This window comes from Salmo trutta, chromosome 4, assembly GCF_901001165.1.
Source record: "Salmo trutta chromosome 4, fSalTru1.1, whole genome shotgun sequence".
Lineage (NCBI taxonomy): Eukaryota > Metazoa > Chordata > Actinopteri > Salmoniformes > Salmonidae > Salmo > Salmo trutta.
Genome location: NC_042960.1, coordinates 45342204 through 45354241, shown reverse-complemented (window position 1 = coordinate 45354241; position 12038 = coordinate 45342204). Strand labels below are relative to the sequence as shown.

At 41.2% G+C, this 12038-nt stretch overlaps 2 protein-coding genes across 6 annotated transcripts in view; one reads left to right on the top strand and one right to left on the bottom strand.

Moving 5' to 3' along the window:
* LOC115192447 (ras-specific guanine nucleotide-releasing factor RalGPS2) overlaps window positions 1-12038 on the top strand; it is a 153737-nt gene that overhangs the window by 86500 nt on the left and 55199 nt on the right. The gene's annotated exons all lie outside the window — the stretch shown is intronic.
* Window positions 1-12038, bottom strand: part of LOC115192449 (angiopoietin-related protein 1) — a 34338-nt gene that overhangs the window by 4661 nt on the left and 17639 nt on the right. Inside the window, exon 4 of the mRNA XM_029750954.1 lies at window positions 11696-11987. Within this exon, the coding sequence (XP_029606814.1) occupies window positions 11696-11987 (292 nt within the window). The remainder of the gene's footprint in view (window positions 1-11695; window positions 11988-12038) is intronic.

Sequence of the window (12038 nt, the reverse complement as noted above, 5' to 3'; positions counted from 1 at the left end):
TTCCTCACAGAGCAGGAACAATTAATCGCTTTCTCTCTCTTGTTGCTTTTGGGACCAAATAAACTGTCCAGAACGAAAGGAGATTAGTAGACGTTTCAGAGTGGAGGAGCTCTGATATGATGTGTATGATTTAGATGTCTGTGATACTGTCTCTCTTTCAGTGGGTCATCCGTGTGGCTCAGTTGATAGAGCATGGCGCTAGCAACGCCAGGGTTGTGGGTTCGATTCACACAGACGACCAGTACGAAAAATGTATGTACTCACTTATTGTAAGTCGCTCTGGATAAGTGTCTGCTATATGACTACAATGTAAATGTAAAATTTACTCTGAATTTCATTAAAAAAAATAAATGGAGAAACATTTTAAAGTAATTCTTTTTAGATGAAACAATATTAACTTCTTTGGGCTCAAATCCCGTTAACGGGATCGATTTGACAACCTCACGTGAAATGGCAGAGCGCCAAATTCAAAAACAATTATAAAAAATATTTAACTTTAATACATTTATAAGTACAACACACCAAATTAAAGCTTAACTTCTCGTTAATCTAGGCACCGTGTCAGATTTCAAAAAGGCTTTACGGCGAAAGCAAACCATGCAATTATCTTAGGACAACGCCCAGCATACCAACACATGAAAATCAGATTTCAACCCGCCAGGCGCAACACAAAAGTCAGAAATAACGATTTAATTCATGCCTTACCTTTGAAGAACTTCTTCTGTTGGCACTCCAATATGTCCCATAAACATCACAAATGGTCCTTTTGTTCGATTAATTCCGTCGTTATATCTCCAAAATGTCCATTTATTTGGTGCGTTTGATTCAGAAAAACACCGGTTCCAACTCGCCCAGCATGACTACAAAATATCTCATAAGTTACCTGTAAACGCTGTCCAAACACTTGAAACAACTTTCCTAATACAACTTTAGGTATTTTTTTACGTAAATAATCGATAAAATTTAAGACTGGATAAACGGTGTTCAATACCAGATAAAAACAACGTGAAGCGCGTGACCTGGATGGTTTGTCCTCAGGGTTTCGCCTACCAAGTAAGTTCTGTTATACTCAGTCATAATTTTAACAGTTTTAGAAACTTGAGTGTTTTCTATCCAAATCTACCAATTATATGCATATCCTAGCTTCTGGGCCTGAGTTGCAGGCAGTTTACTTTGGGCACGTTTTTCAACCGGACGTCAAAATACTGCCCCCTTGCCTAAATAACTGATTAAAACACACTGTTTTGCAATGAAGGTCTACAGTAGCATCAACAGGGTAGCACCATGGTGTAGCCGGAGGACAGCTAGCTTCCGTCCTCCTCTGGATACATTGACTTCAATACAAAACCTAAGAGGCTCATGGTTCTCACCCCCTTTCATAGACTTACACAGTAATTATGATGACTTCCAGAGGACATCCTCCAACCTGTCAGAGCTCTTGCAGCATGAACTGACATGTTGTTCATCCAATCAAAGGATCAGAGAATGAATCTCGTACTGAAAGCATAAGCTACAGCTAGTTTGCAATGCAGTGCATCAAATGCGGTGAGTAGTTGACTCAAAGCGAGAGAGAGATAATAGTTGATCAGTTTTGAACAAATTCATTTCTTCAAAAATGAAAGAAGCAGCCGTTTTATTTTGTTTATTTCTCTTAGTTTACCTTTCACTTACTTAGCTACCTAATGCAGCTTATTTAGCCTACTCAACAACCTGTTGGATAGCCAACACTGCAAGTCTTCCAACTCAAGGTAAGCTTTCAGTTGTATTACTTTATTGCCGCCGGCGCCCACCGGTGTAACTGCTAAACTGCTTGCTGTACACTGTATTGTGTAATTGTACACAATATAGTGTCCACATGGATTTGATTGTGGGTTTACTAACGTGTTAGTTCTAGTAGCCATGTTGATTATGACGTTAGCTAATATGGTGACAGCAATGCAGGCTGTGTAGTGGTTTTTCCAAGCAAATGGAAAAGGTTAGAAGAGAGGTCGTCACTGGTCCAAAAAGTTGGCGAAGCTAGCTAATGTTAGCTAGCTAGGTTAATTGAGGCTGCAGTGCATGCGCTTCCTCATTCTTACAATAACAACAAATCCATTCAGAATATTAAGTAGCAGCCTAGCTGTTGGTCATTGTAGCCTATCCTTCTCCTTAAATGTTTAATTCCATCTTCCATTAACACTAGAACCTCCTGTCCGTTCAACTTGTAAGTACCAGCTAGAGAACGTTGAGAGCGTTGCCTGGTGTTCCATTTAGTATACACATCAGATGCATTATCAACCCTTAAGGTATGCAAACATATGCACCAAGTCTTGATAAATAGTGCTTAAACAATTGTAACCCACGAATTGCATGAAGAAATATTTTGGGAAATATATCCATGTAAAAATATAACAATAGTTATTTGTTTAGAGAGTCAAGGATAGTTTTTGTATAATTCTACAAAGTCCTTGTGAAAAAATTAGGCCTAAATCCACATGATCATTCTAACAGTGTAATAAATACATTTCATATATGCTATTGGAAGAATAATACTTTGTTTGTGTTGATAAAGGTCTTAGGTAACATTAGAAACCTAAAAAAGACAATTATTTCAAAGAACAATAGCATTTTCAATATTTTGCAGTGGTGTAAAGTACTTAAGTAAAAATACTTTAAAGTACTACTTAAGTAGTTTTTTGGGGGGTTATCTGTACTTTACTATTTATATTTTTGACAACTTTTACTTTCACTCATCAGACTGTTAATTTAATATTTTCTATAGCCTAACTCTTGTGTGAAATTAGTGTAATAACTATCTATGCATAGCCACTATAATAACTCTACCTACATGTACATAATTACCTCGACACCGGTGCCCCCGCACATTGACTCTGTACCAGTACCCCCTGTATATAGCCTCACTGTTGTTATTTAATGTGTTGTCTAATTATTTGTTATGCTTATCTCTTACTTTTTTTTTTTTTTTTCTTAACTGCATTGTTGGTTAAGGGCTTGTAAGTAAGCATTTCACTGTAAGGTGTTGTAACCTGTTGTATTCGGCGCATGTGACAAATAAGATTTGATTTGAAAAAAAATGTGTGTTTTGTTTCGGTGTAGTTTCGTTAGGCCAGCTGTGCAGGCTGACTGGTGTCGTTTGTATCTCCTTGCTCATCAACTTTGATATAGTCACGGCTGCAACACGTAGCATGTTTTCGTTTCCCTTATAATACATTTGATTAGTAATGGCGTTATAGTAAATAAAATAGACCCGTAAAAGAGAATGGTGTCAACCCGCAAGGTCAAATTTTTTACATGAGCACCAACAATAATAAATCGTCATCATTCCACTATTTTTGTTCTAAATTAAATCAACCTTTTCACCCTCCGTATCATTCAGTTAGGCCTAATGTCATTTTTATTGTGAAGAAACGGTCACAATTGTCATCCATTTGTCATTCATTCAGTGAGGAAAGAGACTCATTAGCGCCTGGCCTTGGTACCAATGTCCTACAGAACATTGTCTTGGTGGGTTAAGTTGGGAATAGGTATTAAAAAACAGGATCTGAAGACTTTTCTGTTTGATTTGAACAAATGTAAAATACAAACAGGGAAGGAGCAGGACATTGTGCTTTTGGGGAGGGGGGGGCACGCAATGGCGGTTCTAGTGTTAGATATCTCCTAAAGTTTGCAACACACGGAGGCTACAGTCATCGAGCCTATTGCCGTTTTGATGACAACAACAAGCTCTACTCTAGTGGAAAGCAAAAGCAGCAGCATAAATTATATGTGTGTCTCGCTCTCTATTGCAGCAGTCGCGTTCGGATCTGTACGGGCCCTTCCGGACAAGTCAGTTAAAATTACATATCAGAGACCATCATATCAGATCTGACCCAGACCCTTGACATTATTTAGAATTCTGGATCCGGATCTGCTCTGATCCCGGGTTGTGTTTTGGGTATCCAGGTAAAGATGGATCCGTGAAGACTGTGTGTGCGTGTGATCAGGGGTGTATTAATTCTGCCTATTCTGTTGCAAAGCAATTTCTTAAACGAACGCAAACGCAATGGGGATGGACCTACCTGAATTCTAATGGAATCTCTAATAGCAACTGTTTGGCCTAATGATTACACCCCAGATCTGCTGGATTCAGGCACGAGTGTGCAAGGCAGTATTAAATGTCTCATTGTCATCTTGATTACTCCAATTTGTGTCTCTCTAGACCTATGCACCTACATTATAAACTTTAATTTGTAGGCTAGGTTGTAGCAACCTCATGATGGGTGTAGGGCGCATTTGAGTATCATGTAGTACTCGAATTTGTAGCTCTTGCGTTAGCTCCTATAACTGATGCCTAAACTCTAGTTGTGGTCAGAGGTTGTGCGCTGTGGACGACCCCCACACGTATCCAAGTGGAGATGTCAGTCATGTGAAGTTAGTTTGTGCTGCTGTAACATTCAGCTATAGAGCACAGCACCACCATAGAGAGGCAGCTGTATGCATAATCAGAAATCTTCAACACACGCTGTCCCTCTATTCCTCTGAAAGTGGGGCCCTAGTCATCACAACCCCTCCATCCCCTCTCCCCTTCTACTTCCCTCCGTCCCACTCCCTCATTCCCTACCAACCGGCCTTTCTCTCAATAGACTCTTTCTAAATGTAGCCCCTTCCCTCTTTCCTCTTCAGTCCTTTCAACTGCCAATAGTCCCACTATTGTTAGTGCAGGAAACGGCTGCTCTGCCTGAAGGAGCTGGAGGCTCACTGGTCTGACACTGACATCACACACTGACATCACACACTCCTCACAGGGCTCCACTTAGACTTCTCTGGAGGCTCTTTAAGCTGGGCACAGGGCCAGTAGTTACAACACTCACTATACTGGATGAGTGTGTATATATATATATAGACACTTAGTTCAACTCAGATCACACACGCAGACAGATGGCAGGCGGTACTATTTGACAGAGATGTCTGACTTCACGTCAGGGAGAAGTCTGCTGTGAACAATGACCTCTTCTATCATGTTTTAAGTGCTTGCTAGCTTTTGCTGTTATAACATTTGACTACTAAAAGGTTGTAGACCATTGTTGTTGGCTATTATTACAGTGAGGTTGTTTCCTGTGATGGCTAATGGTAGGAAAACTGTAACAGATTAACCAGAGACGAGGTTAAAATGTCTGTCAAACATGACCCCTAGATCTCCCTCTGTGTTTATTGTATTGCACCTATTGACCTGGTACAGTACAGACAGAGTTATGGCCCTACAGTGCACTTAGCTGAAGGGTTTAAATAATGCAGACCCCAGCTGGCCCACAGCAGGCCTGAGAGGGGCGGATAGAGGAAGGTAGTGGCAGTTTGATCTGAAGATTACAGTCTCAGGCTTTCCTCTCCAATCCACTTTACCCAAAAACAGACCAGAGATTATTTTGTCCTCAGTAATCATATGCTCCGTCTGTCTTCTCAGTTTCACCTCACTCCTACCCCAGGCCATATATGAAAGCCCTTGCTCATTCTTCTAGTGCAGAGGTACTCAACTACTATTTGAGAAGGTCCGGTCACACAATTTTCCTAGATGGCAAAGGTCTGGATGGATATTGTCATTTATCAGCAAAGTAACAAACCCCCACCTTGCAACCCATGTGACCTCAAGCTGATCAAACTGTTCACACCCCTGTTGTTGGCGGGGAGAACATTTGGCAATTTTTTAAAGCTCCTTTCCTGCAATTCTACACATTTTGCCATGGGGCGGAGAGAAATTATTGTAGTTTAAAGCTAATTTCCTGCAATTTACACAATTTGTGTGTTCATATGATGCCGGAGTGACTCAACAAAATCAATGGGGGCCCCCTGGGGGTGAGTCCCCTGGGCACGTAATCTGGCCATGATCACTACAAGATTTAGATAGCTAAATAGCTGGTTAGACTAAGTTACCTAACATGACCAGCAGTTGATCAACTGGACATTTCTGACAGGTTAAAATTAGCTCTTTAATGTCTGTAAGTGAATGACATAAGAGGAAAACTGCCCGTACACTACCAAATTTCGAAATTGCACCTTGCATGTTCTACTATTACAACTCTCAACTGCAGAAAGATTTTAAAGCCTGACTGAGTTCCTAAAGTGTGTGTGTGCGCTGCATTCGGAAAGTATTCAGACCCCTTCACTTTTTCCACATTTTGTTATGTTAGACTTTTTTTTAAATGGATTAAATAAAAAAAATTCACTCATCATTCTACACACAATACCCCATCATTCTACACACAATACCCCATAATGACAAAGCAAATACAGGTTTGCCTAGTTAAATAAAGGTTAAATTATTATATATATATTTTTTTATGGTGGTGGCAGCATCATACTGTGGGGATGTTTTTCAGGGACTGAGAGACTAGTCACGATTGCGGGAAAGATGAACGGAGCAAAGTACAGATCTTTGAAAACCTGCTCCAGAGTGTTCTGGACCTCAGACTGGGGCAAAGGTTCACCGTCCAAAAGAACAACGACCCAGCCAAGACAGCGCAGGAGTGGCTTTGGGACAAGTCTCAATGTCTTCAAGTGGCCCAGCCAGAGCCCGAAATTGAACCCGATCAAACATCTCTGCAGAGACCTGAAAAAAGAGCTGTGCAGCGACCCCATCCAACCTGACAGAGCTTGAGAGGATCTGCAGAAGAATGTGAGAAACTCCACAAATACAGGTGTGCCAAGTTTGTAGAATCATAACCTAGAAGACTTGCAGCTGTAATCGCTGCCAAAGGTGCTTCAACAAAGTACTGTGTAAAGGGTCTGAATACTTATGTCAATTTTATTTTTTATACACTTGCAAAAACTTCTAATAACCTGTTTTTGCTCTTTCATCGTGGTATTGTGTGTAGATTGATGAGGGGGAAAAAAAACATTTAATCAATTTTCAAAATGTGGAAAAGTCTGAATACTTGCACTGTATACCGATACAATTTACATTGCATGTAGTAGTCCAACACCACAAGGAATGAATTGTTTGAACACGTTCTTCTTAGGCCATGGGCATTCTGAAGCACTGGCCAGAGGGAAGCCTCTCCAACTGAGGCTGTAGCGGGTGGGAGGGGTCGCCAGTGACTTCTTTTTGGTTTCCTTGTGGAACAGACTGCTCAAATGGGAGATTACCATACCACTGTCATATTGAACGTGAGGATGTTCTCCACCAAGCTGCTGTACACCCTCTCCAGAACATCCTGGCTAGCCCCAAACCACTTCAATTTCCTGATTTAAAAACAAGCGTTGGCTTGCTTTTAAAAATATGCAATCTGCTTTCTCTGTAAAACTCAGCTTGTTATCAATTTGTGTCCCTAGGTATTGGAAACGCTTAACCACCTCCACTGATTGGTCGTTCAGAGAGAGTGGTTGGGACATTGGCAAGTTGTTGCCATTGATGATCAGCCCCTTTGTCTTTTCCACATTGATATGGAGGGCACTTGACCGGCACAGCTTTTGAAGGTTATTGGTCTGTTTAAAATAGCTGTCCCCATCTGACGTAGCATCTTTTAAAAATGAGTCCTACCAGAGCCAAGTCATCCGCGTACTTGAAAAGGCTCACATTGTTTCCTTGGATCTTTGTCTCATTAGTGTAGATGGAGAACAACAACGGTGAAAGGACACACCCTGGGGCGCCCCTGTGTTCAGGGTCAGTTCATCAGAGAGTGCCCCATTCATGAGGACCCTCTGTGGGCGGTCAGTTGGTCATTGATCCGGGCCTTCCGAGTGGCGCAGTGGTCTAAGGCACTGCATCGCCGTGCTTCACGGTTGTGATGGTGTTCTTCGGCTTGCAAGCCTCCCCCTTTTTCCTCGAAACATAGCGATGGTCATTATGGCCAAATAGTTCTATTTTTGTTTCATCAGACCAGAGGACATTTTTCCAAAAAGTACGATCTTTGTCCCCATGTGCAGTTACAAACCGTAGTCTGGCTTTTTTATGGCGGTTTTGGAGCAGTGGCTTCTTCCTTGCTGAGCGGCCTTTCAGGTTATGTCGACATAGGACTCGTTTTACTGTGGATATAGATGATACATTTGTACCTGTTTCCTCGAGCATCTTCACAAGGTCCTTTGCTGTTGTTCTGGGATTGATTTGCACTTTTCGCACCAAAGTACTTTCTTCTCTAGGAGACAGAACGCGTCTCCTTCCTGAGCTGTATGACGGCTGCTTGGTCCCATGGTGTTTATACTTGCGTACTGTTTGTACAGATGAACGTGGTACCTTCAGGCATTTGGAAATTGCTCCCAGGGATGAACCAGACTTGTGGAGGTCTACAATTCTTTTTCTGAGGTCTTGGCTGATTTCTTTTGATTTTCCCATGATGTTAAGCAAAGAGGCACTGAGTTTGAAGGTAGGCCTTGAAATATATCCACAGGTCTGTCTGTAGTCTGTCTGTAAACAATTGTTGGGAAAATTACTTGTCATGCCCAAAGTTGATGTCTTAACCGACTTGCCAAAACTATAGTTTGTTAACAAGAAATGTGTCAAGTGGTTGAAAAACGAGTTTTAATCACTCCAACCTAAGTATATGTAAACTTCCGACTTGAACTGTATATCGCAAAATTTTATTTTGTTTTGTCTAACAATTCAAACAATTCGCGCAGGTGATCTCAGGGCCATTACATCATGGCTTAAGGCTGTAACGTAACAAAATGTGAAAAAAGTGAAGGGGTCTGAATACTTTCCGAATGCACTGATATAAATAAATATTTTCCAAATATGCCCACTCTTCCTGGTTCTGCCATCCATCAGACTAGACTGACACATCGACACGACTTATATCCAAATCTGCAGGCTTCTATCAAAATGAATGGAAAAGATGGGCACCATCCAGCCATGTACAGTACCTGTCAAGTCGACTCAGTCAAGGGTTCTTTATTTTACTATTTTCTACATTGTAGAATAATAGTGAAGACATCAACTATGGGTGGCTACTTTGAAGAATCTTAAATATAAAATCTATTTTGATTTGTTTAACACTGTTTTGGTTACTACATGATTCCATGTGTTATTTCATAGTTGTGATTTCTTCACTATTATTCTAAAATGTAGAAAATAGTACAAAAAAATATAATAATAATACACCTTGAATGAGTGTCAACTTTTGACTGGTACTATGTATGTATGTATGTATGTATGTATGTATGTATGTATGTATGTATGTATGTATGTATGTATGTATGTATGTATGTATGTATGTATGTATGTTATATACTGTATATATTATATATACAGTGCCTTCAGAAAGTGTTAATACCCCTTGATTTATTCCACATGTTGTTAGTCTGAATTCAAAATGGATTAAATAGTTTTTTGTTCTCATACATCTACACACAATGCCCAATAATGACAAAGTAAGAACTTTTTTTTTTCTAGACAATCATTTTCTGGTCTTGCCATAGATTTAAGTAGATTTAAATCAAAACTCTAACTTTGACTCTCAGGAACATTCACCTTCTTCTTGGTAAGCAACTCCAGTGTAGATTTGGCCTTGTTTTAGGTTATTGTCCTGCTGAAAGATGAATTCATCTCTGTGTCTGGTGGAAAGACTGAACCAGGTTTTCCTCTAGGATTTTGCCTATGCTTAGCTCCAATCCAATTATTTTTTTAACCTGTTAAACTCCTAAGTCCTTAACGATTACAAGCATACCCATAGCATGATGTAGCCACCATTATGCTTGAAAATATGGAGAGTGGTACTCGGTAATGTATTGGATTTGCCCCAAACAACACTTTGTATTCGGGACAAAAAGTGAATTGCTTTTTTTGCTGTATTTATTTAGTGCCTTGTTGCAAACTTGCGTGTTTTTAATTATTTTATTTTTTTATTCTGTACAAGCTTCCTCCTTTTCACTCTGTCATTTAGGTTAGTATTGTGGAGTAACTACAATGTTGTTGATCCATCCTCAGTTTTCTCCCATCATAGCCGTTAAACTCAAAATAAATTAGTCACCATTGGCCTCATAGTGAAATCCCTGTGTTTTGAAATACATTTGCTCGACTGAGGGACCTTGCAGATAATTGTATGTATGGGGTACAGAGATGAGGTAGTCATTCAAAAATCATGTTAAACACTATTTTTGCACACAGTCATGCAACTTATTATGTAACTTGTTAAGTACATGTTTGCTCCTAAACTTATTTAGGCTTGCCATAACAAAGGAGTTTAATACTTGTTTACTCAATACATTGTTTTTCATTTTTTATTCATTTGTAAAAATGGCTAAAAACATAATTCCGCTTTGATATTATGGGGTTTTGTGTGTAGGCCAGTGACACAAAATCTCAATTTAAATTCAGGTTGTAACACCACAAAATGTGCAAAAAGTCAAGGGATGTGAATTCTTTCTGAAAGCGCTGTATATATTTATTTTAAGCTGGGACCGGCGGTCCATATTGACCCCGTTCTGGGTCTGGACCGCGGTCTGCATGTTCAGTATGGCTGTTCTAGTGAGTGAGTGTTGCAGTGAGTTCATTGTCAGCCATCTGTTTGTTTAAGCCCTCTCTGCGGTCTTCAAACCAAATCTCCAGTCATAATAAAATGCTCCTACCCAATCTTTCAAAGAGGGATTTCCAAGAAGCATTATGACCCTGCAAATTGGTTTCATGCTGAAAATGATCTCACTCACATGGGAGATGTTGTGATTTTTGTGGGGACTAGTCAGGAGAGCAAGTTGAGTCAGATAAGGAGAGCATCTCTTAGCTTCCTGCAGTCTCTAATTTACTGCTTCTGTCTGACTGTAATCTGGGCCTGGCCCACCAGATGGGTTTGATTTGAGTATATACTGTATAGTGTGTGTGTGTGTGTGTATAGGCCTATTTGCTTGCACATACATTTTCTAATTTCCATGCAGCTATATTTATCGGGGGCTGCGTCCAGGTTTTTATGATTGTTTTCAGCGGTGTGTGTGTGTGTGTGTGTGTGTGTTTGCTGTGGGTGTCTGGTCAGTGATTAACTGCAGGAAGAGCTCTCTATCCCCACTGTATATCTGCCTGTTCTCAGAAAAGGCTTACTTAAACAGGCCCATATGCTGAAAAATGCCTACATCATCCACCCAGAGCTAAGATCATATACCCAGGTTGTAGCCTGGCAGCCAGCAGCCAGCTGTGTGAATGTGTTTGTGACTTTGCGTGCCTCTGTACCTGCTCAGTGATGGACTGCAAGTAGAGCTGTCTTTATCACAGTTTCTATATCTGGCCAGCATTTGAGCCAACACTGACCTTAGCTCGGCCATACGCCCAGAAAGCCATAGTTACGCCCAGAACTCGACCCATACTCTTAGGGCTCAGTTTAATTCTCCAGAACGCACTCCATATGCTCAGACACGCATGCAAGCAGTAGGTTATAGCCAGTCCAGCTGTCCCAGAGGCACTCAGAGGAATGTGTGATCTCACTGCTTCAGTCTTTCCTGCCAGGTATGAACCCACTATAGCACAGCCGGCCCATTAGCCAGACCGTTTACTCATTCGCCAAGCATTTAGGGAATTAGATGAACCATTGGCCACCGCATTGCTAATTTTGCGTTTTTCTGACAATTCGAGATGTGAAATGTCTGCCCGGCCTACTGTGAGTTTAGCTTCTGCCTAATTCAGAAATTGCAGTACCAGCACTGCTTCCAACTAACTCCACATGCTGTGATAATTGGACCCAATTATTGTGTTTTTCTCATTTAACGTGAACCACCCCTCCCGGCACTACTTGGTACATACCGTCTGAGGTGAGCGTGCCCTGCGGTGGCGGCGGATTGAGTGCAAATGGGGAGGCAGTGGGGGAGTCCATGCGTGACCCCCGTGGGAAGGCTCGGTTGGTATGGTCCCTCTGTATCTCGTTGGTAAAGCGGCTGTTGACAGGGATACTCTCTGGCACCACCTGGACCAGCGGGGGGACCACAGGTAGCTCACTATGCCCCAGGGTCCGCAGACACTGCTCCTCCAGCGCAGCGATCAGCACCGACTGGTTGTTCACCAACCCTGCCATCAATGCGAAACGCCCCTCCAGCTCCTGGTGGCAGAAAGAGAAGGTAACAAAAGGCCACAAATCACTTCATTTAGT